This window comes from Pelobates fuscus, chromosome 6 (assembly GCF_036172605.1).
Source record: "Pelobates fuscus isolate aPelFus1 chromosome 6, aPelFus1.pri, whole genome shotgun sequence".
Lineage (NCBI taxonomy): Eukaryota > Metazoa > Chordata > Amphibia > Anura > Pelobatidae > Pelobates > Pelobates fuscus.
The window spans coordinates 201542736-201569916 of NC_086322.1; the positions used below are offsets into that span (position 1 = coordinate 201542736).

Genomic DNA, 27181 nt, shown 5'->3' on the forward strand with positions numbered 1-27181 from the left:
AAACAAAGCTATCTCAGTTGATCAAGTTACGTCCCAGGCACCAAGGTTCCAGGATCCTGAAATTTATTGCGCAAGGTATTGTTTTTTTGATGACCCCCTGTTGGGGACTGTTGTATAAAAAAGCTTAATCCATGGAGAAGGGAAACCCTGGCGGCGTTACTCATGCTAACTAGGAGCGGTCCAAGACAGACGGTAACTTCAAAATGTATGCCAAAGTAGCCTATTTAGAGAATTTCTCCAATCCAATTCTGCCTTCACTTTGTCTTTTTTTCAATTCCTTAAATTTGAAATGTACTTTTTATCCCCAGCAATTCTCAGTGTAGTGGATAGCCGGAGTCTGCCCAGGTTGGTGGATACTGTGTGGGACACTGTGTTACCTGGCAGACTTTACTGAGGTGGCATCACTGATACTGGTCACACAGAACACTCTGAAATAATAATAATAATTCGCATGGAATCTTGTTATTATATGCTAAACGTGGGTTTTCACCGGTGTAGCTGTTGTTGTTTACTATGTGAGACATTCTCAGTGTTGGACGCTGGATACACTGCGTAACACTAACAACGAAACTGCTTCGCCCCATAGCATTATGTCAGCGTGTTCACCATTGTTGGCTTCATAAAGTTGTATGAAGAGAATAACAAGCCAGCCAACCAATCAGACGGCGTGACTCGGCTTGCTGGAGCGCGCTGACGTCAGAGAGTGGGTGGGGCGACGTCCGTTCCCGTGCGGGTTTTGTGCGGCGCAGACGCTCGCGGCTTCGGAGACGGGGGCTGGAACTGAGCGAGGTTCCGCGTAACCGAACGAGAGCTGCGTCACGCCCGTGACGTCAAGTACCCGACTCCATTATCCCGCCCAGCAGCTGCCGCCCAGCTACTCGGAGGAAACCGCAACTACAACGTGTCCGGGGGGAGCTGAGGAACGAGGCCGCCTGACCGCCTCTGTCTGAGGTGATTGCGACACGGCCACTCACTGTGTGTGTGTGTGTGTGTGTGTGTGTGTGTGTGTGTGTGAGTGAGAGTGAGAGAGAGAGAGCACCGAGCTCCATGCACTGCTGTGTACGTACATAGAGAGAGATAGGAGCACGGCATGGAGACCTCCTCCTTATATAGCATTCAATGATTCTACACATACATAGACAGGCAGCTCTGTGTATCAATAACATGAATATATACCGTGTGTCTATATATATAGAGAGAGAGAGAGAGAGAGAGTGTTATAGCTCTGTGTACTGATAAAATATATATACACACACACACATTCTGCTTGCATACATGTCATACATACGGTCAGTGAAAGGCTGGCATGCTGCATACATGTAGATAGGTTTCCATTCTGGTAATGCCTACATACATATAGAGAGGATTTCATGGTGCACATTAAGTACGGTTTACCTACATACATATAGACTGACATGCCAAACTGTGTGTACTGCATTTAATATACATATAGAGCGAGCATTCCATGCTGCTCTCAGTACAATACATATGTACAGATAAAGGATTCCATGCCAGTGTATGCAGTGTCCAAAGTTTAAGCACTGCATACTGGCATGGAATCCTCTCTCTGTATATATGCGCAATACAGAAGGTGTAGCAGAGAATCCTCTAGAAGTAGGCAGTGTGGCATAGAATCCTGTATCTGTACATATTTAAAGGGACACTATAGTCACCAGAGCTACAGCTTATTGAATTTGTTATGGTGAATAGTGATGTCCCGAACAGTTCGCCGGGAACCGTTCGCCGGCGAACATAGCGTGTTCGGTCCGCCCGCTATTCGTCATGGAGGTGGGAAGGTCTGGGAGGGAGGGTCTGCTGCTGATTGACCCTGTACCTCAGTCAGCAGACACATTCCAGCCAAAGTTTACTCAATGATGACAAATAGGGGCGGACCGAACATTGCGCGTGTTCGTGACTGTGAACACGCTATATTCGCCAGCGAACTGTTCGGGACATCACTAATGGTGAATAGAATCATTACCTTCAGGCTTTTTGCTGTAAACACAGTCATTTCAGAGAAAATGCAGTGTTTACATTACAGCCTAGTGATAACTTCACTGGCCACTCCTCGGATAGCTGTTAGAGATCCTTCCTGGGTCATACATCCAAACATTCATCAAAACATTGTCTCCTCCCTCTGCATGCAGACACTGTACTTTCCTCATAGAGAATAATTGATTCAATTCATCTCTATGAGGAGATGCTGATTGGCCAGGGCTGTGTTTGACTTGTGCTGGCTCTGCCCCTGATCTGCCTCCTTGTCAGTCTCAGCCAATCCTATGGGGAAGCATTGTGATTTGATCAGACTACCACTTCTGATGTCAGCAGACTGCTTGTTTTTCTGAGACAAACAGCATGCAGATATACAGCTTCAGGCTTGAATACAGTAAGATTTTGCTACATTTATGGAAGCATGAAACATTTATAGAATACACAAGCAACGTATACCCTTAATGGAAGTGAATTAGAGATAACAACACACGAAAAGGACTTGGGAATTGTTATAGACAACAAACTATGCAACAATGTGCAATGTCAATCAGCAGTGGCCAAGGCCAGTAAGGTATTGTCATGCATGAAAAAGGGCATTCATTCTCGGGACGAGAATATCATTTTGCCTCTCTATAAATCACTGGTAAGACCACATATTAAATATGCTGTGCAATTTTGGGCACCTGTTCTAAAGAAGGATATCATGGCACTAGAAAAAGTGCAGAGGCGGGCTACAAAATTAATAAAAGGAATGGAACATATCAGCTATGAAAAAAGGTTAACAAATTTAAACCTATTTAGTTTAGAAAAATGTCGCCTGAGAGGGGATATGATAACATTATACAAATATATTCGGGGCCAATACAAACCATTGTGTGGAAATCTATTCACAAACCGGACTTTACATAGGACACGAGGCCATGCGTTTAGACTGGAAGAAAGAGGATTTCGTCTAAGGCAAAGGAAAGGGTTTTTTTTACTGTAAGAACAATCAGGATGTGGAATTCTCTGCCTGAAGAAGTGGTTTTATCAGAGTCCATACAGATGTTCAAACAGCTACTAGATGCATACTTGCAAAGACAGAATATTCAAGGATATAATCTTTCAATGTAGGGTAATAACTGCTTGATTCAAGGATAAATCTGACTGCCATTCTGGGGTCAAGAAGGAATTTTTTGTCCTAGCTTGTTGCAAAATTGTGCTTCAAACTGGGTTTTTTTTTTTTTTGCCTTTTGGATCAACAGCATAAAACAGGTGTGAGGAAGGCTGAACTTGATGGACGCAAGTCTCTTTTCAGCTATCTAACTATGTAACTATGAGGGGCCCAGGGGGGCTAGATGGTTTTAACACTATAGGGTCAGGAATACATGTTTGTGTTCATGACCCTGTAGTGAGAGCAGCACTGATTGCTCACTCTCTATGTATATATAAAAGCAGTACATACAGTGGCATAGAATCCTTTATCTGTACATATGTATTGTACTGAGAGCAGCATGGAATGCTCTCTCTATATGTATATATAAATGCAGTATATACAGTTTGGCATGTCAGTCTATATGTATGTAGGTAAACCGTACTTAAAAGTGCAGCATGAAATCCTCTCTATATGTATGTAAGTGTTACCAGAATATAAACCTCTATCTACATGTATGCAGCATGCTAGCCTCTCACCAACCGTATGTATGACATGTATGTATGTTGGCAAGTAGAGTATGGCATATCAGACTAAAACTATATATATATATATATATATATATATATATATATATATATATATATATATATATATATATATATATATATATATATATATATATATACACACACGTATACACACACGCATACACACGCATACACACGCATACACACACACACATACACACACACATACACACACACATACACACACACATACACACACACATACACACACACATACACACACACACACTATAGTCATGTTAGCAGTACACAGGACTAGAACTCTATATATATATATATATATATATATAAGGCATATAGCATTAGATATAACTCTGTCTCTCTCTCTCTCTATATATATATATATATTTATAATTTTTCATTTTCTGTGCTATCCAATTAATCTTTTTTGGAGATGGGGTATGTGATGCCCACCCTGTGGGATAGGCATACATACCTATGTTTCTCTCATAACCATGTTTTCTCTCATAACTATGTTGATCCTGGAATATGTCACGAATATGGGGCGGGATGTGGATGCCCACCCTGGGGGATAGGCAATCCTCCCTTTTGTCCATGGTGGCACTGGCACAGGACCTTCATTACTTTGAAAAATCTTAATAGTTTCCATGTGCCTCAGAATTGTAACTCATTATGATGATGATACAGAGGTTTGAAATGTATGGGTTTTTACTATATGAGACAGTTGCAGCTCTGTTTAGTATTTCATATTAGGAGTATCTAGTTTATTTCTAGTAACTACACTAGTCAGTATTAGTTTAATTGGGTAGTCTATTTGGAACCACTTAGGTGATCCACCCCTATCTTAAACAACTTTGATTTTGTTAACTCTGGTGATACAGGTGCTCATGCATTGGTGTGTCACCCTTTTGTTAGATTATCTTGTTATCTCGTATTGGCTTTGTTGGAGTCCGTTGTATATACTAAGAAATCGAATATAGTGCATCAGTTACCGTTCTATGTGGCCATTGTGATCAATTTTGAGATCATTAGTAGTTATTATTATCTAGTAACTGGCCAATCTCCAGTGAGTTTAATTGTGAAGTCTATTTTGGAATCAGTTAGGCGATCTACCCCTATCCTAGCAATCTTCTGTGGAGTGAATTCCAGTGGGACATATGCCCTTATAATGTTTAAATATGTTTTTCGATTAGTTTTGTCTGAACTTTCTCAGAGTCTCTAGTATTCCTGTTGGTTTTCAGCCCTGCTTTCTATGAGTCCAGTTTATACATTATGAAGGATATTCATTGCAGTAGTTACTATTCAATGCTGCCAGTGTGACTAATGTTTAAGTAATTGATTCCCCTAGCGTAAAATAGTTTAATTGAATGTTTTTCGATTAGTTTTGTCTGAACTTTCTCAGAGTCTCTAGTATTCCTGTTGGTTTTCAGCCCTGCTTTCTATGAGTCCAGTTTATACATTATGAAGGATATTCATTGCAGTAGTTACTATTCAATGCTGCCAGTGTGACTAATGTTTAAGTAATTGATTCCCCTAGCGTAAAATAGTCTAATTGAATATTTTTTAATTGCACGATCTATGTGTATGGTTGCACTTTTATTATTGTTGATATATGTCACCATGGTGATGACCATGGAGTCAGAGGCTTCACAAGTGTGGTGAGTTATCGTTATCTTTATGGTATATATGTGGGTTTATTTGTCTGCACAGTATGTCCTGACGAAAGCTTGAGGGGATCAAGCTGAAACGTTGACACCTTTGATGTTTTAGTGAGTAAAATAAAAGTTACATTTTATCAAGTCCCTGGAGTGCTATCTTTGAATCTTCCGTTATATATATATATATATATATATATATATATATATATATATATATATATAGAGAGAGAGATAATTAATTAATGCAAGGTTAAACACAAATACACACACCAGACAAGCCATAAGACATGCTTTTACCACAGAAATCTCACTTTAACAGTGATCTCACTACTGCAAGGGATTCTGGGTAGGCATTTGCAAATGAGCTCAACAAAGAACCACTTTTTTGCCTCATAATTCCACTTTATACATGGATTCCTTGGGGTATGTCTGCTGCATACGATGGCTTTGAAACACAACTCAGGAAGAGGTGCAATGCCAGTGAATCAATCATGGCCAGCTTTTTCGTTATTTCAACTCCTCAGAATGAGAGGTTCCTGTTTATATATACGGTATTTTCATGTTAGCAGTACACAGAGCTAGGACTCTCTCTATATATGCGTATTATAGTGGTTATGGTGCTTGGAGAGTTTCTTTAAGCCTTAAAAGAACTCTCCAAGAACCTTGACCACTATAATATACTGTAGTGTTTACAATGCCAGGAGTGCAGGGGCACCCTCTTAGGCTCTACTTCTCCAAGAGAGTCCTAAGCCTTCTTCACTGAGCAAGCCCAGCAGTCCTCATGCAGGCAAAGTTGTTATCCGTTCGATCAATCATGTGATTTTAGTGTTATCTCAATTACATGGAGTTAATGGGTGGGATTTGCTTCTGGTGGCTACCTCCGTTGTCAGACAATCCCCCGATTGGGTCTGGTTAGAAAATGGAGTATCCTTTCTCTCGGAAGGACTTGAATGTTGCTTTGCTGCCCAAACGGAGTTAAAGCTCTTGTTTTGTAAGACGACATAGCACTCCCTAATGTTGTCAATGGGCCAAAGGATTTCTTGAAGCACCATGACCACTTTAGTGTTTTGAAGTGGTAATGATGCTTGTAGTCTGTGCATAGTTTGTTTGAAATGCAAAACATACCAAGTTTAGCCCTTCACTACCAGAGGTGCAACTCCACCTCTGGCAGTGTTATTAGCCAGTTTGCAACAAGAGTTCTTGAAACTTTGTTCCCGGCTGCCTAATATTCTCAGCATATTTGACGTCTAGTCAGCACACACAGCACATTGGCAGCAGATGCAATAGTGTTCTGCCTTGCCGGCTGGGGGACTGTAAGGGGAAAATCACTTTATTTATATTGCTTTTTTTTTTTTTATTTAATCATCAAAGATCCTAAACTCCCTCGTTGGCTCAGATTGTGTGCATGCATATGGTAGTCACCACTTTTGTTAGCTTGACAGACTTGGCAAAGGAAGTGGAACTTGCCTTATTCTCCACCCTTTGGCAGGATTGTCAAGCTTGGGAAAATACATAAGACAAAGTAGTCCCTGCTTTGACTTATGTTTTAAAGAGAAATAGGTCCAGAATAAACAATAGAACAGATTCAGAAAGAGGGAGAGCCAAGGAAATATTAGGAGAAAAGTACATTTGAGATGACAAAGCCATTTGTAGCAGTGACCGTAAAACCCCAGAACTGTTTTGAATTATTGTGACTGTTGTATTCATGTATTTCGGCAGCAAAGAAAACTGCATCGACACTTCAATTTACTTTAAATCTCATGTATATCTATTCAGTAACTTGTGGTTGCAGCAAGACTAGTTGGTGCATAGGTAAACTGTTATTTAGGTTGTAACACCTTTTCTTTGCAGGTTCGTAGGCTGTTTCTGTCCTGACCTGCTTTACAGCAAATCAAAGAATGTCCAGGCACTTGGCAAAGTGAATTTAACAGCTTTTTACTGAAGCATTACACAGGGCAACGTTTTGGTCACCATCTGTGACCTTTATCAGATTGCTTGATAAAGGTCACAGGTGGTGACTGATATGTTGCCCAGTGTAATTCTTCATTAAAAAAGCTGTTAAATTCACTTTAAGTGCCCAGACCTTCTTTAATTTGCTTGAATCCTGTTACTAGAGGTTACTAACTCCATGCCTGGAACACCATGACTATACTTTGGATTATTTGCTTTAAGGAGTCTTATCTTTTTGAGGGTCCAGTCCCCTTCACTGGAAATTGATGCTGACCTGCTTTATCTTTTACCATGTATCTCTTGAGTACATACGCTGCATGACCAACTAATTTGCAGTCTTCAGTTTGAGTAATTGTTCTAACTCAGGGATTTATTTTACGTGGCTATAAGGTTGCAGGTTACAACAGGGAGGAATCCAATTAACACACATCTCTTCTTGGATGTTTGCATTGGCATTCGAAAATATTACTGTATGTTCTTTTGATCTTATGGCAGTTTATGCATGCTCGGACTGCTGAATAGCAAATACTGCATGTTATTAACGAAGAAACACTTCATGATTTGAAAATCTCACTTTTTTCTCTCATTTCCATTAAGCATTTGACAATTGCTTTTGTTGCCATTCAATATTCCTCTGAAAATCTAGAGAAATTGATAAAAATAACAATCCATTTCACTGCTTCCAAGATAAATAAGAATCACAGTTTAATAGCTTTCCATAGTAACAGTCTACCACTTATGTTGCGATTAAATGTCTTTATTTTCCTTTTTCAGGAGATGCTCTAGTAGTGTTGTGACAGTACATTTTATGTGCTATTTATTAAAGGGACACTAAAACCTCTACAGTTGTATGTTCCGGTAACGATAGCCTCTCCCTGCAGTCTGAGCAGTGTAAACAATGCTTTTTCAGAGAAAAGGCAGTATTTACATTGCTGCCTATGTACACTTTTAGTGGCAGTCACTCAGACTGCCACTAGAGGTACTTCCTAGGGTATGCAGCACTGGCATTCGGCGTCTCCATGCTCTGCATGTTCCCCATAGAGATAAATTGATTCAGTACATATCTATGAGGAGATGCTGATTGGTGCTGTGCTTTGCATGCACAATAGAGGGTGTACAAGTGGAGATAGATACAATACTAGTACCTTGTTACCTATGGCCATATGATTCCTTCCTTCAATATTAGAACCAGTTTCCACCTTTACCACTGTTCTTTTATATTCCTTCCCCCTTATCTGCCATTTCTTTGTCTATTTCAGTTAGTGTATCTGAGGCATACCTTAATAAAACCTGATTAGCTACACATTTACTGATTTTAAGTCTTAGCCCTCCCTTAGCTACCCCATACACTATTTGATACTTTATTTTATGCTGTATACAACACTTACCAGTTTTTGGACCTAGTGTTCCACCATTTTGTAGTTGTCTAATCTACCGGATTCATGCCTAGGATAGACTGGTACTATCCTCTCTGGTTCTCTTTCACTGGACCTGCTAGTCGAGTGAAAAAGCTGTTTAGTGCATGCACAATAACCTCCCAAAGCTTTCCTATGAACTAGCATTGATTTGGCTGAGATCATAAAGATTGATTAACTAGGCCACAGCAACCCCGAGGTGGGGGAAAAAGGGTAAGTAAAGGCACTTTTTCCATGTGATCAGAAGGGGGACAGTCCTCTAAATACTTAAGCACTATAGTGTCCGGAATGCCTGTTTCTTTAAATGGGGACTTCAGACTATTGATTATGACTCCATTGTAATTGTATATAGATAATTGTAAACTAGAAACCTACCTTAACGCTTTTGCTCAGTAGATTATGCTTCACAATTCTGCACATCTTGGCAGCAACAGTAGTGGCTAAACTATTTTAGTCTGTCCTATGCATCCATATGGTGAAAATGTTGAATAAATGCCAGTGATAAAGTTGTCATAAATGTTATTCCTTTTGTGTGAGTAAACTGTATTACTAACACTACTGTGTCATTTTGCCTCAGCTCCCCACAGTCCACTCCCCCAGCCCTGAAAGAAATAAGGAAATGGAAAAAAAAAAACTTTTTACACCTTCCTGATTCCAGTGTTGAGCGACAGATTAGCCTCCTCCAGAGGCAAACGTGCAATCCAGGAACCCAGTGCGTGAGCACCAAGTGCATTAGGCCTTTCCCATAGAAAAGCATTGAGGACATCCACTGTAGTTAAATTCTGTGAAACTGCAGGAATCGCCTCTAGTGGCTGCCTTGAAGAAACAGTAGAGGCAGTCTTAACCCTGCAATGTAACCATTGCAGTTTCACTTGCAACGTTAAGGGAACTGGGACACTGCACCTATACCACTTCATTGAAATGAAGTGGTCTGGTTGCCTATAGTGTCACGCTAATTAGCTAGAATTAGTTCATATAATGTGTAAAAGTAAGACTGCCAGTATATAAGGGAAATTCCATAGCATGTTTGTGTGTATTGTATGCCTACAAATGTTTTCCATTGGTGGATAACCTGTATATAACAGATCTCATTTCTCTGCCTTGGCACCCAGTTAGACGTTGGAATGGCTTGTTACATGGGCTGAAAAGAGACATTTGTCCATCGATTTCAGCCTTCCTCCCATTTGTTTTTTTGCTGTTGATCGACAAGAAGGCCAAAAATAACAGTTTGTAGCACTTCCAGTTTTGCAACAAACTAGGCTGGTGCCTGCCAAAGCACTTTAGTGGTTGACAATGATTTGTTAAGTTCTCTCCTATAACTTTACGTTTTCAGTCTTCTTAATGTTCAGTGTTTGATTTAGTTTTGTTTTTGTATTGCAGCACATCCCATTCTGTACCAAAGAAATGGTTATGGAGAAGCCAAGTCCCCTGCTTGTAGGGCGGGAGTTTGTGAGACAGTACTACACCCTATTGAATAAAGCTCCAGACTTCTTACACAGGTACGAGTTTCAAACAAGCAGTGGGTTATTCACTATGTCACATATCTAATCCAATATTTACTTTTGCTGTCGTTCTGTTAACACACACACATACATTTTCGATGATATATATAAGCAAACATTTTTTGTTTATTTTTTAAATCTTTTTATTGCCTTTTTCCCTTGCCAAATAGATTTATTGTCTTTGTGTGTTCATGGACTGTGACCTTTGAGAACTTAGTCTAAGCATCATAAGCACTTTGACTTAAAGGGACACTATTGTCACCAAAACAACTTTTAGCTCGCTGTGTCTCACACAGCCAGCATGAAAAAAAGAATTTTCAATCAGATGTTAAATTACTTTAACATCATCTGCTGTGTAAATTGAACTTTAATTTAGAATTTATGTTCTGCTTTGTTTATAGCTTGCTAGACCCTGCCAGAACCCCCTCTATGTGATTAAACAGAATTTGCAATAAAGGAAGTGTAATCATGAGATGACTCTTTACAGGAAATGTTTAGGAAGGCGGTGCAAGTCACATGCAGGGAGGTGTGACTAGGGCTGTATAAACAGTGATTTACACCTAAATTAACAGTTGTTTTTGGTGACTATAGTGTCCCTTTAATGTCGGAATTGAATTAGACAAGACAATCATTTTAATGAACATATCTTCAGAATGCTGTATACACTTGTATATGTAATCATATATTCTATCCCCTCATGCCTTGTGGTTCATTTCATGCCTATAAATCTTTTTTTCCATTTGTTACATTTTATCAATGTTCAATCTTCTGTCAATTTGTATTAAAGGTTTTATGGAAGAAATTCTTCTTATGTACATGGAGGACTGGATACCAGTGGGAAACCCCAGGAAGCAGTTTATGGCCAGGCAGTATGTATTGGCTTGTTCATTTTTATTTATTGCATTCTTAAAATGCCATGCAAGCAAGACTTTCTAAAGCTAATCTTTAGAAGTACTTTGGTTCATTGTACTTAAAGGAACACTCCAAGCACCATAACTACTATGGCCAACTATAATAGGTGTGGTGTCAGGAGTGCTCTCCTAGAGTAAATCTTGATACCATTCAAGAACGGTTTGACAACTTACCTGGAGTCTGACAGATACCTGTGACTGCTTTCCCTGGAGCTGGAAACTCCTGCATGGAGCGTCCATTGGCTACACTGAGCTAAACCCTGCCATGTAGGGCCAGGCTTAGGTCAGTGGCAGAGCTTTCCAGCTGCAGAAGTGTCTGTGGCATGCATCCTGGGTACCCCAGGTAAGTTTTCACTTTTTTTGGTGGGGGTGGGTTATTTTGCCATGTAGTGTGTATCCTAGATACATTTATTGATTACATATTCTTATAGAAATCCATTTAAAACTATAAAGTAGATAATTCGCCATGATCTTGTACAAAGTGTCAATGTTCTTCTGCAGGAAATTCATAAGAAGGTAATGTCCCTTCAGTTCAGTGAATGTCGCACAAAGATTCGTCATGTGGATGCTCATGCTACGTTGAGTGATGGGGTCGTTGTGCAAGTCATGGGTGAACTTTCAAACAATGGACAGCCAATGAGAAAGTTCATGCAAACCTTTGTTCTTGCTCCAGAGGTAAGTGTCAAGTTGTGTGTGTGTGTGTGTGTGTGTGTGTGTATAACAACGTAATTATTTTATCTTACACATATTTGCTTTCAGTTGCTAAGTGGAGTGCCACTCCTCATCAATTTTTAATTTGTTCTCAATGTCAGTAGAAGCATTTTTATATTGTATTTTTGATATGTGAGTGACATTCTTGACAGGTGAGTGTAGTGGTCCTGTATTTCTGAAAATATTGCAGCATTGCCTTGAGCACCCTAGTGTCTGCCCACAGGACAAACTAGTCAGGTAGGGGGGAGGAGAGCACAGGTTGTCATCCTTGGGCTTGGTGATGGCAGGCCCCCAGTCTGTATGCTAGGTTACTTGTACAGTGAATCTTTTCCTCATGCACAAGTCTGGCTTAGCCAAATGTTTGTGGTTGCTTTGTTTCTGAAGCTGAAAGGAAACCCCTCACATGGATTGCAACACTCTAAACACCAAATTAACTTTACACCAGAACTGCTTCATTAAGCTATAGATTTCATGCTCCTTTAGTCACACTTCTCAATTCTCTGCCATTTGGGAATTAACACACTTTCATTATTCACTGAGGAATTCTCTTATACTATGCAAGGGGAGGAGTAGTGATTGTGCTCTTCTTTGCCCTTATAATGCTTTCTCAGAGTGAATGTCAGGCTCCTATTAGAGAAGTATTTCTGGCTGAGTACTTTTCTAAGAGGCATTGGGCTAGTGATCTCTTGGAATGGATGCTCTTGATGCAGACTTGGTAGGTCACCTCTTATTTCACAGGAATGGGAGCTTCAGTAATAACAAAACTCCAGCATTATAAATGAATTTCTAATGCTTGAAGGGTTCTAAACCATGTTAAATCCTGATCTCATTGCCATGTGAGAGGAAAATTTGCAGTATGGTTTTCATTATCACAATGAATATTAACACAGCCTTGTGTGTAAGTATGAAGTAACATGGAATCCACTTTATTTCATATAAGCACGTTGTTGTTTATTCACCTTATTATACAGTCTCTAAGTAGTGCCTTCTCTTTATAGGGATCGGTTCCAAATAAGTTCTATGTACATAATGACATTTTCCGCTATGAGGATGAGGTTTTTGGTGACTCAGAAGCAGAACTGGATGAAGGTACATTGCTACTGTATTTAATTAATCTTTTGTTTCTGTTCGCATAGATTAAATGAAACTGTCACTTATGAATTTTATTATGTTAACTTATCCCTATATTTGACAAATGTATATTTGAGAGATTTAAAAAAAAAAAAAAAAGTAAATGTAGAAACCCACACCAGCCATCCGTTACCTGTCAATTGTATGGAGAAGAGGCATATATTTTTTATTTGCCTGACTGAACCTTGTTTAAAGTATGTAATGTGCTAAATCTGTAATAAGAATTTAAAAGAAAACAGAGCATCTCGTGAAAGGTTAACACCTGTTAAAGCTCATTTTCAGTGCTTTATTCTGTGATGTAAATTCCAGAGAAGTGACAGTTCACCTTTAAGAAATGCATGTTCACTAGTAATGCGTAATCTTTATATCTAATTGAGCTAAACATGCCCTGAAGTTTGTGTTTAGTTGAACGGTTAAATTGGCTTGAATAGAACTAACAGATGATATGTGCTGCAGAATCAGAGGAAGAAGTTGAAGAAGAGCAAGAAGAAAGACAACCATCCCCTGAGCCAGTACAAGAAAATGCAAACAATTCTTACTATGACTCTCATCCAGTGTCGTAAGTTGTCCGCCTCAGACAGTTTTTAATATTATAAGAGTGGTGTTTGTAGGGCTAGTCATTTACGGCTTTCCCTCCAGATTACAGGAAATGCTCTACAACTGGGATTTTCTCTAATCTTTTCTCTAATCTCCTCCCTGTGTACTGTAAATTGCCACAATCCCAAATAACCCCCAGTTGTGAGTTTAGGGCAGGCTTATGTTTTCTGTGTTTTTCGGAGCATGGTGAGGAAGCTGCGGCTCTAAAGGCTCTGCTTCTGTACCTGACAGAATTTACTATTTCTCATACACACTCCAGCAGCTGTTACTTATTGCATCTTTTAGCTTCACGTCTGGCAGCACACGTTGTCCCAGTGGCATAGGCAAGGTGCTACAATCAGAATGTGAATAATTGATATGCATTGCGTATACATTAAAGAGAAAAAATATGCTTGTGTGAATGGTACTGGTATAATGCATCATAGTCCATTAGAATTGTTGGAAAACTTTTCATACATCAAGGCACGTCATTATTCTCTCCTTCGTGTTCTGTGAATGAGATGGTGCTAGTACATACATGACTGCATCTGTAGCCTCAGTAATAATGAAACTACTCTATACATGTGGGCTCACTTAAAGGGACACTATAGTCACCTGAACAACTTCAGCTTAATGAGGTTGTTCAAGTGAGTGCTACAGCTCCCTGCAGCCTTTTTCTTGTAAGCACTGTATTTTCTGAGAAAATGCAGTGTTTACATTGGAAGCTTGGAACACCTCTTGTTGCAGTCAATCAGACGGCCACCAGAGGGACTTCCGAGTTCAGAGGCCCTAAAAAGGCCTCACGTCTGATGCATTCTGGGTGAATACTTCAGACGGGCTATCAGCACACAAAGCCACTGTGAACGCGCTTTGTGTGCTGAGGCTGTCAGCACTGCTGTGGGCGTGGCTTCAGTTCTTTGGAACTATATGGGAAAGTTCTTTGGAACTATATTCGTGAGGTGTCTCTCTTGTTCTATTGTGTGGTACATGTGCCTCCCATCCCTTGCCATTCTTCACTCCCTCCTCTCCTTCAGTCTTTTTAGTCTCTTTTGGTTTTTGGGTCGCCCGGTTGTCTTTCAATGCGTCCCCCGCTGTTAATTGGTGGGGCATGTCCGTGGGTTGTCTCCTTGCAGTCATATTAATGGGCTGAGAGGTCCCCCAGATCCTGTGGTGTTTGTGGTGCCTGATCGTGTGTCTGGCCTCTGTTTGTCACCCACTGTTGACCTGTCCATCTCCCCGTTCTCCCTTCTGTGTTTCTCACGAAGGCCGTTTCCCCCCCGTCCCTTTTGTGCCCCCGTTGTGGTCCCCCCATCTTAGGTAGTTAGTGCCCGTGTCTCGGACCCGGATAATTACGGTGGTAGCTCAGGTGGGGGTTGCAGAGCCCTACAGACATTTACAGCCCTTAAGACATTTGTGGTACCTCATACTAGCTGCTCTTGTGGGGTTGATTAAAAAACAGGTTAGGGACAACCCTCGGACAGCTCATATAGAGCGAATGGTATGCCTGTTAGTGTAACATTCTCATAACTACAGTTTAGAAATAAAAAAAATGTATAAATAAACATTTTAGAGTAGTATGTTATCTTCTTTGGGGCCACCCTTGGACAGCTGATGCAGAGTTAAAGATATGCATATTGGTATAGCTCTCTTGCCTAGAATTTAATGTGAGCAGTTTAAAGTAGCCCCTTAGTGGCTCATGTGGAGCTTGAAAACTGAAAAGAAAAATGGGGAAAAAAGGAAAAAGAGAAACTGTCTGGTATAAACTTGTAACCTCTCGCTGCAGCTCTACTGTGATACGTGGAAGATGTGCTAAGTAACTTGTATAGGTGCCTTCATAGACTATTGTAAAGACATTAGATGTATGTAGCCTTATTATGTAATCCTTACTGTTGCTCCTGTGTAAACCAATAGAAAGGAATATTTTATCCTGTGCTAGCTTTTTATAAATGGGGAGGGGGTGCAGAATTCTACTCTTCAGGGCTAAATTTTAACACTAGAATTGATATGGGTGAGTGGAAAATTTGAGCTCCGATAGCCATATTGCAAAACTTAGCTTTTTGTTCTGTTCTGTTTCCATTCAGAAATGGTATAGAAGAGTCCTTGGAAGAGCCCAATAATGAGCCCGAGCCTGAGCCAGAACCAGAATTAAAAAGTGAGGAGATTAAATCAGAAACTGAAGAAAAAAGCCTGGAAGAACATGAGGAAAAATCACCAACCCCACCCCCTGCTGAGCCAGCCATTTTGCCACAAGAACCGCCCAAGGTAAACTTTTAAAATCCTTTTTTTTTATTTTTTTTTTTTAAATTCTTTATTTTTTCTGTGCATAGCATAACAATACGCTTGTGAGAGCCACGACAGCTGTGACAAGCCAGACAGTAAACAGTATTAACATCATTGTGGCATAGAAGTGACTGCACAATTTTATAATAAAATAACATGCTTCAACGTTTTGGGAAGAGAAGCTAGCTAGCATGAAACATGCAGTGCATCTCCCTGTTGCTCATTTCCATTAGTGTAGCAATCAATACTTCAAAGGTCATGTGTGTATATAAAGGTTAAGCTAGGCATGTCCACAACAGCAGAAATGATGTTTTAAAGTTGTGGTGGTTAGGCAGTGTTTGTCAAAAGATTATACATACATACAGCTTTAATCTGGTTAGCCTTGCAGTATATAAATGTACTACGTTTGTCTAACAGTGTGGGTGCGCATTTTATAGGTATATAATGCCCGGGGGGTTGGTAGTCTAGTATGAGATGATTAAGTAAGGCAAAGGCCTATAGAAGAAAAATACTAAACAATGAGCAGAATCGCTAAACAAAATAAAAGGAATAACGTGCAGGGTCTGAGAGGCATAGTGGCTGCAGGGTTATGTACCATTTTTATAACATATGTCCAAGCAATTGGTAGTGAACCTGTAGCTCAGATGCAGTCCAAGCGATAAAAAGTTCAGCCAATGCCCAGGGAGGGGGGGTTGCTAGCATGCGGAAGTTTCAGGCCTGCTCCGATGTCGCCCCGCGGCTTGCTAGCGTTGCTTCGGCCGGTTCTTGGCTTGTTAAGGCCATGTTCCTTCCAGCTCTTCTGCAGGGCCTCTAGTTTTGTGTCCTTAAGGGTGCCCCTCTTTCGGGGTGCAGCTCCGCCGCTAGACCCCGGGCTGGACCTCCAGGTTAGGCCCCTGTATGTCGCTGGGTTTGTGGAATGTGGGGGAGAGTTACACGTGGGTTGGGCTCTCCTGACACTCCAGCTCCTTTGAACACGGGAGCGAGCGTCGGCAGAAATACCATGCGGCTCCCCTGCCTGTTTAGGTGGTCGCTGTCGCCTGCCTTGCTGTGCGGTCGTTTTAGGGGTTCGCGGTAGGGGCCCATAGCAGCGGCGCCGGGTTACCGGTCGGATCCAGTGTGCCACCACCTTCACCGCTCTTCTGCGAGTCAGGCCCTGATTGCACAGTATCTCCCAAAAGCGCTTGCACTGCTGCTCAAAGGCCTCCAGGGGCCTTGCGCCCACAGAGTGCTTTCTCTCGGGCAGCATGGGTTCAGTGTCACGAGGTGGGATTGCAGCCGCCATCTTGAGAGGGGGATCTGCATGCCGGGCAGGATCGGGTGCAGTGTCTTCATTTCTCGGTGTGGTTTGTAGCTGGCCTGTGGGGACCGGGATAACCCCCACCGGTCCAGAGGGGGGGGGACGGGTCAGCAGAGGCATGTCAGTGCGGTGCTGTATGCCGTGCGGGAGAGCGGCCGCCTCGCCGCCCGGCTATTTCTCCAGGCCTCGCCGGGATCTCCGTTATAAGTAGGTTGTGGCTGAGAGTCTCGGGTGTCAGGGTGCCCCGGCAGGCTCCTGGCTGAGTTGTGTTGCATACTTCGCCTTTTTGGCTTGCTGGGACGCAGTATTGTTGCCTAATTCTCCAGTTTAGCGTGGAGCTCTCTTGAAACGCGTCCAGCCGCCATGAAGCTCAGGCCCCGCCCCCCTTTTAAGATCCTTTGAGTGCAGAAAATGTTCATGCTTTGTGACCAGTAATGTTGACTGAAATTAATTCCTACTAAAATGCCTAAAGGGACACTATAGCCACCAGAGCAACTACAGCTTAATATAATGAAGAGCGCTCCAAATGTGAAAGAAACACACACTATTGCCAAAAAAGTGGGTCACAGAGGGACAATGGGCATAACCCAGTACATATATGAAGAGAGATACTGAGGTTAGGGTTCCATCTACAAGGGTGCTTGCAATGTCTAACTCCTCAAAACTACTAACTCTATATACCTAATATTCTTTAGTGACTGGTCTAGTAGTGTATGTCTTTTGTAAAAGACCTCTTTACTTTTTGCTACTAGGTCTAATCATTGAATGCGATTTCTAACAGTTTCAGCTTTACTCTCTAGACATGTGTATCCCCATTTTATATATGGAGACAAATGACCGCTAGATACATTTTATAAAGAGGAATTTTTGATACCTCTACTGAGAGCCTCTATATACCCCATTCCTTTTTATATAACTTTACCAATCTTTTGTTTATATTTTTTCACTTTTCCTTTTCTTGTGTGTGTTTCATTGTTAATTCTTGTGTGTTGACATTTAATAAAATGTATTACCAATAATGACATTTTATTTGGAGGTAATTTCAGTGGGGTGGGGGTTTTCCACTCTTGTAGGTGTGGAACCCTAACCTCATTCAGTTTTGTTTTTACGCTTCATACAGCTTAATATAGTTGTTCTTTTCAGTACACTTTGTCCATGCAGGTGTTTTAATGTGAACACTCCCTGGGTACACTTCCAGTGGCACTTACTCATACGACCACTAGAGGTGCTTCCTTGGATCAGTGCTGCACAACATGGACATTCAGCATGTCCACGCTCTGCATGGAAATGCCCAACATTCCTTGTAAAGGTGCATCTGTATGAGGAGTTGCTGATTTGGCCTCACTGAGATTGTCAATTCTGATTATCTAAGCCAAGGAGGCAGATGCTGCAATACAACAAATACTGTATTTTTTTTTTTTTTTTTTGTAAAACAAAAATGTCTTTAGGGGCTTCTCTTCCTCCTCTCCCCCCGACCCCTCCTTTTATTTCTGGATAGAGAAAGTAAGCATTGATTTACTCTATCGCTGCTTTTTTCCACCGATGTGAAACTTTTAAACTATGAATATTAATATATTTCTGTTAATTTAAGGGTGACTTGCTAATTTTTTTCTTATATTAGGCTTTCTCTTGGGCATCAGTGACTAGTAAAAACCTGCCTCCTAGTGGAACTGTTACATCTTCAGGAATTCCCCCTCACGTAATAAAAGCTCCTGCCTCACAGGTAATTGTTCTGTGACTCATTTAATTGGCCTTATGAAATCTTATTGAAATATTCCAAATCCCTTAAACACTACTGCATGTGGTAGTGTTTTAAGGTGATAAAAGCTTGTCCAATTTGTCTTTCTTAAGTTTTTTTATTTCAAGAGAATTAAACACTTGTGTTAGACCCTCCTACCCCCTGGTAAAATCTCCTGGCTATTTATTTGGGTTATTTCCCCAGATGCATAATTCAAATAATCGTGTTTAGTGTATTTTCTTTGTTTTTTTTTTTTTTCCCATTTCAGACGTTACCAACCTCTTAGTCTTTCAAGCTTTCTGCATCTCAGGCATTGGTATATTCGTCATCCTCAATGTTTTCTCTACCCTCTTTTTCCTGTTTAAATGACTTTAATTTATAAAAAACATTAATATTACTCATTAACAAAGATGTGTTTTTAGTGTATTTTCATGTGCAATAGTACATCTTTGCCATTTGTTTCCTTGCAGACAAGAACTGAAAGTAAGGCTGAAAGTCAAGTTCAGTCTCCCCGTGTGAGAGAACAGCGTCCTAGAGAAAGACAAAGTTTTCAACCAAGAGGTCCAAGAGCTGGTAAGATGGAGGGCTAAGTCTTTCAGTGATGGGTGGTAGAATGAGACTAAAGACCAAATACTGCACAGAACCATAAGGTTTCAGTAGGTATGTGGAAAGTTTGAGAACCTTCCCCCTCCTCCCATAGTAGTGTTGCTTACTTATTTTTCCCTTTTAATTACTACTGTACAGGCATTTATAGGATAACATCAGTCCCTTTAGACCAGAATGAGACTTCTGATTGGAGTCTCTTCTTTGCAGTGCTCCAAAGACTCTATGCCAGTATGCATTTAATTTCCTAATTTCATTGACATTACAACAGTCAAAATACATCTGACGTGGCATGGACCATTTTGTCTTATGGTTAAACATAAATCTGCCAAAAGCAAGTGCTTCCACAATTTAGCTTGGTGTGTTCCCAGAGTGGCATCAGGCTACGTCTTTACCTGGCTTTGTTTGTGGAGAATCTCGCAGGACATTTTATAGACCAGTTTTGTACTCCCGAGCATGCATAGCAGTGCAATACTGATGCTCCTGTTGGATGTAGCTCCAGAAACCACGGCAAGAAATAGTGGCATCTGTGGGATGACTGTCGGATAACACACCCTAGCGGGTATGTTTCCTTCTGGAATGCTTGCACAATATATAGACTGTTATAGTTCTAAATAAACACATTGATGTTATAGGTTAATTAAAGCAGTTACTTGTCTTTAATCCAGTAGCAAGAGTGTCTCCTTGCTGCAGTTCCACCCAGTGATCAATAGTAACTGCATATATTTATGGATGTGGAGTGTTCCTTTAAATGCATAATCTAAAAATGTAAGCCATATTTGTAAATCTTTACATACCATAGTGACCAGTCTTGTTATTTACTCTAAAATAGCCTAAAATTGTTTAAATGCATTTATACTGTCAACATAACTTTCTCCCCCTCCTATGTATGTATTACATTTAAATTGGATAGTGTAAAGGTATTAATAGCCATAACCCAAAGTTTGTTTAATTTATTTTTTTTTAGGACGAGGAGACACTGAGCAAGGAGAGTCTGATAATCGTCGCATGTTCCGCTACCCTGACAGCCATCAACTCTTTGTTGGCAACTTACCACATGATATTGACGAAAGCGAACTGAAGGAGTTTTTCATGCGTTAGTACATTATCAAAAATTGCCTTTTAAAAAGACACTATCAACCGGGTTATAGTGTAGATGTATACACGAATATTGGATACATACTTTGTATCCCATATTTGCCTTTTGCAAATTCAAATTTTAGTCTAGGCAAGTAGAAATTCACTGCTCGTGAGCATGCCATGGACTCTTCACGCTAGTAACTTGTAAGGATGGGCTAGTAGAGTTGCATTTGGTACCCTGCTAACATCTACAACTTACTGAAGAGGTTTATGTTGCACTCTATTTGGCTATGGTCCCTCTTGCTGTGAAACCACATAAACCCAGCCACACTTATATATGTAAGAGATGCAAGTGAAACTGGTCCTTTGATTAGTTTATTGCAATTAAATCGCTGTAACAGTGTGATGTATGTATTATAATCGGGGGGAAAAAAGCACTTTGTCTACTGATCGCAGTTGGGCATATTTTGGTTCCCTAATTTCTAATATAAAATAAAAATTTTCTTGAAGAAAAAAAAAAACCCTTGCACATCTAATTTTAATTTCTGTAAATACTACTTTAATATTTATCATGTAGATGAAATTTGACTATATGCTTTGCTGGTGTCAGACTGGAATTATTACAAGCAAGCACAGATTTCTTATTCGCTGGCTGTTTTATTAATAAGAGCATTAAATCCTCTATTTGAGATTGATTGTATGAAAGATATTTAAATATTGGTGTATTAAAACACTTTTCTAATCCCTACTGACTATTGTAAATTACTTTAAAAGTACCCTGATTAAGTTTTATTTTTTTTGCACGCAGATTATGGAAATGTGATGGAACTACGAATTAATACCAAAGGTGTTGGAGGAAAACTTCCCAACTTCGGTTTTGTTGTTTTTGATGATTCCGAACCAGTTCAGAGAATTTTGCTGGCAAAAGTACGTTTGCGAATCCATCCTTAAAGGAACACTATAGGGTCAGGAGCACAAACCTGTATGTGTTAAAAACACCATCTAGCCCCCCCAAAATATACTAAAATCTTTCCTCCAGTTTGCTGGCGCTGGCTCTGCCTCTGATCTGCCTCCTTGGCTGACATCATAAGTGATGATTTCAGACAATCACAATGCTTTCCCATAGGAAAGCATTGGTTTTGCTGATATTATCAAGGAGGCAGATAAGGGGCAGAGCCAGCACAAACCAAACACAGCCCTGGCCCATCAGCATCTCTTCATAGAGATGCATTGAATCAATACATCTCAATGAGGAAAGTTCAGTATCTCCACGTAGAGGGTGGAGACATTGAATGTCCGTGCTGCGCAATCTCCCAGGAATCACCTCTAGTAGCCATCTGAGTAGTGGCCAGTGGAGGTATCCCAAGGCTGTAATGTAAACACTGCATTTTCTCTGAAGAGACAGTGTTTACTTAAAAAAGCCTGCAGGGATTGGTTATACTTACAAGAACAAGTACAGTAAGCTGTAATTCTGGTGACTATAGTGTCTTTCTGACAATCACGTATGCCAAATATACTGGGAAGTTTGCTAAAATATTTTGAAGACCTCTGAAGGTAAAAGCCACTTTAATATAAGAAAATGAAACTTACATTTTATATTAAGTCATGCATGAGCTACATGTTAATGGTTGTTTTGGTGAGCCTAGCATCATCTTTCCTTATCATAAAGGAGTAAATGAGTTGAGCTTGTCCAGTACAAATGTTTTTCTTTAGCCGTATAACCTCCCGAAGGTCAAACATTAGAAATACAAAGCTGTATTTCTAATGTTGTTGTTTTCCCAACAATTTAGACACTTCCTTCCCCACACCCCCTTATAAAACTTGTAAACACTGTTTTCTCAGAAAAGTCTTTGTTTATATTACTTACAAAACCAAATAGATCTATAGAAAACCCAATCATAGGGTTATACAGTAAATGCTCCAAAATTCATGTAAGTGGTCAATGTCACTCACAAATCACTTTAGATTGAATAACATATCCCTTTAAAACTACTTTTGATTGACTGTATAGCATATTTAAAATAAGGAACCAAACTCCTCACAATAGTGATACTGTTTATATTTCTTATGCTGTAGGGACAGTCTTTGTCCCAGAGCCACTATGTTGAGCTGTGGTAGTTCTGGTGGTTAGCATGATAACTTCATTTGTATATTGTAATGTACAGATTTTAGCTACAATGTATGTAACATTCCTACCTAATCCAGAATTCAGGGGTGTTGTCGTCTAAGAATGTTGTGTGCCACCACCTCTTTTGAGATTTGCTATGCATCCAGTTTGTCAAGTACATTATTTCTAGTGTTTCCTTATTTCAATGTCCTACTGTTAAGGTCACACTTATATAAAAAAGGGACTTAAATGCAATCTGTTAATTTGCTTAGTGTCTAGATAATATTGTACTGTATCACTGTAACTTTCATGGACCGCACACAGTGACTAAAAACAAATTTTTAATGGTTTTTACAAATTTTTATTTTGCAATTCTCTCTACAGCCAATTATGTTCCGTGGAGAAGTGCGCCTGAATGTGGAGGAGAAGAAAACCAGGGCTGCTCGGGAAAGGGAAACTCGTGGTGATGACCGAAGAGATATACGTCGAAATGATCGGGGTACTGGTGGGCCTCGTGGAGTCATTGGTGGAGGGATGATGCGTGATCGGGATGGCAGAGGTTCTTCCCTACGTGGTGGAATGACACAAAAGCTTGGCACCGGGAGGGGTGCCATACCCATGGAGGGTCGTTTTACTGGGCAGCGTCGCTGAAATGATTCACAAATACAGTTGAGCCTACAGTGGTACATTATTTGTCGTGTTTGCATTCTTGTTAATTTTAGCTTTGGAATGTGACACAGCCTATTTTTTTTTTTCTCCTCTTCCTCATTTCTTTGATGTGAAAACATCTTTTTGTTAGCAGATTCGATTGAGGTGAACTTTCTTTCCCCCAGTTTCTCAACAGGATTTAAACTGTTTAATTTATACATACCAACTTTGAAAATCAAAGGACTGAATTGTACATTAGCACTGCAAATAATCACATGGACGTTAGAAGGCCTTGTCCTATTAGGTTTTCTTTTGAAACCCCTCTGTTGGTACATTGCAAGTATTATCGTTTCTTCTTTGGAAACAAAAGTAATGCAACAAAATCCTCACGATCCCTCCTTAAATGCTTTTGGCACAAAAAGAACCAGTGGTTATGCGCTCTTCAAAATGCACGAACTGTGTCCTCTTAAAATAAGTACTAGAATCCATAAAGATGTTAAATATCCAGAAACATTTTCAATTCTGAACTTAAAATGTTCCAATATGTCAGAGCATGATCAGGACTACAATTCAAAGTTTCGTACGTATGAGGAACTTTTGCACTTGCCCCTCTGAGAGAAGAAGAGAGGCTGGCTGCTTTACCTGTTTCATCCTTCTCCACCTCCCCAAATCCCTTTTTTTTCAGCTTTGTACAGTGGAAAAAAAGATCTTGTATTTTTAGTTTTCTGGTAATATAATAAGCATGATGGTGCCTTCTAATACATCATTCCAGTCCTTGCTGGTGATTTTGTACAGTCAATGAATTACTGTGCTGCAAAGCCAAACCGCTTCAATACATTCAAGAATCATTGAGAGTGAAAAAAGCCTGCCTAACCAAACTGCAGTATCTGTATCAGTAGAAGTTGATTAGAGTCTGTTTTGCTACAGTTCACATCTAAACTGCCATTGGTATTTAATTGCCAATAATGGGGGGAGGGATTTCAATGTATGGGAAGGAGTTGATGGTCGTGTGTTTTTATTGGCCCTTTACTGTAACTCCGTGAAGTGCATACCAAGGGGTATAAACCTGTGGTGCCCTGCAAATAATCATTTGCACATTTCTGTTAACCTTTTGAAGTTCTCTTGATCCTTGAAGGAGAGGATGTACTTCCAATGTCTGTGAGAACAGCAGCTCTAAGTGTCTGCACTTTACAGTACTGTACAGGGGTGGGTGTTTTATTTTTTTGCACAATTATTGGAAAACAGACAAAATAAACATTGCTGCTCCCTCCAAGAAGAGGATATCTATATTATCCCTTCCTCCTCTCTCATTCAGATTTTCTCAGATGGGCGTTTGAAATGAACCATATCGGGACTGTTGCTTCCTAGATCCACACATTCCAGTAAACTGCAGATTGACCAAGATAGTGACCAGCCCGGTGCAGTAAAGTTCAAAGATGCTCTATAGAGGGGGGAAGAAGTGTGAACACTTAAAGCTGCTTCTGGAAGTGCGGGAAAATCTTCTGCAACAGTGCACGTGGAGTAACCTGCTGCTGTTTACTTATGCAACTGTTTGCTGAGCCTCTTCTGAAATTGATTGTGCACACTTTTTTTTCCCCCCTCTTCAGTCCACTAGGCAAAATAAAATAATGCTTATGTAAATGTTTTTTTTTGTTTGTTTTTTTTTGTCTTTGATGGCAAGTCTTGCACTATTTCATACATTTCTGGGACACAGATTTCTCATGGTTATAATTTTATATATACATCTATATTTTGTGTTATAAAAGTCTTACATTTGCAATCTGTTACCTGGAAGTATTGTACTTGAATTCCTTAGCATACACAGCAAATCTTTTTGGACTCGTACAATTTTATTTTTTCTTGTCATTCCAATTTAACACCAGGTTTTTTGTTTTTTTTGTTCTATAAATTCTCCCTCTTTCTTCCTATCTGCTGTTTAATACCCTGTCACCAACTGAACTGTTATGGCAAATGGAACTGGGACTAAACTAAAGTGTAACATACCATTCTAGAGGAGCATCAGAGCCATTAAGCTTTCAAGTCTGCTTCAAGATTAAATACCTTGAATGAACATTTAACATCTGGGACGTTTACTTGGTGATTGTTCACCTACTCTGTATACATTTAAGTGTTATTGTCTTAATCTTTCAGTAAATGTACCTCATACAACCATAGTGACAGTTTCCTTTTTCATTATTGAATGAGTGTATTGATTTGTTTTTAGTTTTAGTCAATCATTCTACTCCTGTTTCAGAACAGCTAATCTAACATATTTAGCGTTTTCTGGTATAGAAGATATCGATTTGCTGTAACGTGTTGAACATTGTATGCCAGTAAGTAAATCTGTTGCTGTTGGAGATTATTTTTCAGTACACTTCAGTTTCCATATTTTGAATGTTTTCAACCTAAAACAACAATAATAAACTACTGATGTCTGCAGCATGGGCAATCTTCCGGCTCTCATTCTAGATCTCCAGACTACCTTTAAATTATTACTCCACAAAACCAGACTAATCCATTCAAATTTGATTTTGATACAATTTATCTGTGTGTATACTTTAATACAAAGGTGGCTAAACAGACCACCCATCTGTATAAATAGTTGATGATCTACCATTTGTCCCCCAAATCATTTAGCATGTTCTGATTTCCAGCCTTCTAAATAAGCTTCTGTTTTTGGCAATATATATACATTTATTCTGTTTTCAGACAGTTTAATTTAGAGTGTCGGAAAGCTGGAACGTTTAAATTTTTCCACATTTTTAGTCCACAGCCACAAAACAAACTTCCTTGGTATAGCCCTGGATGATGAGCGGTTTAATCAGCAGCTTGCATGCCTCGTTTTGGCATTGTGTAAATGGTTGGTGAAACCAAGTTTAACATGTACAAGTTGGCAACTGTGTGGGTGTATGTGATATATAATCGATCCCTCTTTAAGGGCCACTCTATTGTAGATCTGACAGTAAAGCAGCTCTACCATAGCAATATCCCTTGAGTATTTCTTAAATACAAAATACTCAAGTTTAATGCCATCAAAATAAATCATGATATAGTATTTTATGTAGTCGTCTGCAAAGATGACAATGTAACAAATGCTTAGAGGTACAATATAGTTACCAGAACCACTACTGCTTAATGTAACGGTTCTAGTGCCTACAGCATGTCCCTGCAGTTTTAGCACTGTAAACACTTTTGAAAGAAAAGGCAATGTTTTTTCATTGCTAGCTAGCAGTCACACAGACCCCCACTAGAGGTGCTTCTTTGTCAAGTGTTGCTCAGTGTGCAGCATTGGCATTCAGTGTCTCAAAGTTCTGTAAGTTCCCCATAAATATGCATTGATTCAATGCAACTTTGAGAAGATGCCAGCGCAGCGTTTTGGACCCAATACAGCTTTAATTCATTTAATGTTTTCGTACTTAGTCTCCTTAAATTTTATTTTTTTAAGTTCACAAATGTCTAACTTTTTTTGTGCAAAGATGAGCAAAAACCAGCTTGAGATCTGAGCGGGGACCCACCAAAGGGCAGGCTATTTCAGTTGCTGCCCGTTCTCAGTATTCTCTTGCGCCCTGTTTTATGTTCTGCAGCGTGATGCAATATTAACCTGCATCTTTAGACACACCTCTCATGCAAGAAAATACTTCCTTATCAAATGCATGCATACAGCTCACTCCATAACAGCAGTGATTTGAGTTGCTTTTAATTCACAAACTGGCTGCAGACAGGCAGAGAAACTACAAACAGGTAGTGGTATCTTTACTATACATCACCCTAGGCATTATCTTCTAATGCTGTTTTTTTTTTTTTTTTTGTTCAGATCATTCAGTATAGTCGGTGGATGAGCCGTATGCATGCATTTTTATTCTGGCATTAGGAGGTGTGGTTAAAGAGGCAGCTTATGG

The 27181-nt window shown here is 39.9% G+C and overlaps 1 protein-coding gene across 2 annotated transcripts; it reads left to right on the top strand.

The window, feature by feature from the left end:
* Nucleotides 1-667: 667 nt before the first annotated feature.
* Nucleotides 668-25456, top strand: G3BP2 (G3BP stress granule assembly factor 2). 2 transcript variants are annotated; one of them, XM_063458660.1, is made up of 12 exons: nucleotides 668-975; nucleotides 10079-10197; nucleotides 10988-11069; nucleotides 11613-11786; nucleotides 12821-12911; nucleotides 13410-13512; nucleotides 15611-15791; nucleotides 18728-18829; nucleotides 19315-19417; nucleotides 20415-20543; nucleotides 21336-21454; nucleotides 23019-25456. In XM_063458660.1, the coding sequence occupies exons 2-12, from the start codon at nucleotides 10103-10105 to the stop codon at nucleotides 23283-23285; spliced, it is 1446 nt and encodes a 481-aa protein (XP_063314730.1). In that variant the 5' UTR covers nucleotides 668-975; nucleotides 10079-10102; the 3' UTR covers nucleotides 23286-25456. The 2 variants fall into 2 exon arrangements, with proteins under 2 accessions (XP_063314730.1, XP_063314729.1); XM_063458659.1 differs by having other exon boundaries at nucleotides 668-951.
* Nucleotides 25457-27181: the final 1725 nt, after the last annotated feature.

Excerpts from the sequence above, each read along its gene's own strand:
- G3BP2 (XM_063458660.1), top strand. The coding sequence starts at position 10,103 with ATGGTTATGGAGAAGCCAAGTCCCCTGCTTGTAGGGCGGGAGTTTGTG. Across the intron at positions 13,513-15,610 it reads TATGACTCTCATCCAGTGTC|AAATGGTATAGAAGAGTCCT; the intron begins GTAAGTTGTCCG and ends GTTTCCATTCAG. Across the intron at positions 18,830-19,314 it reads TAAAAGCTCCTGCCTCACAG|ACAAGAACTGAAAGTAAGGC; the intron begins GTAATTGTTCTG and ends GTTTCCTTGCAG.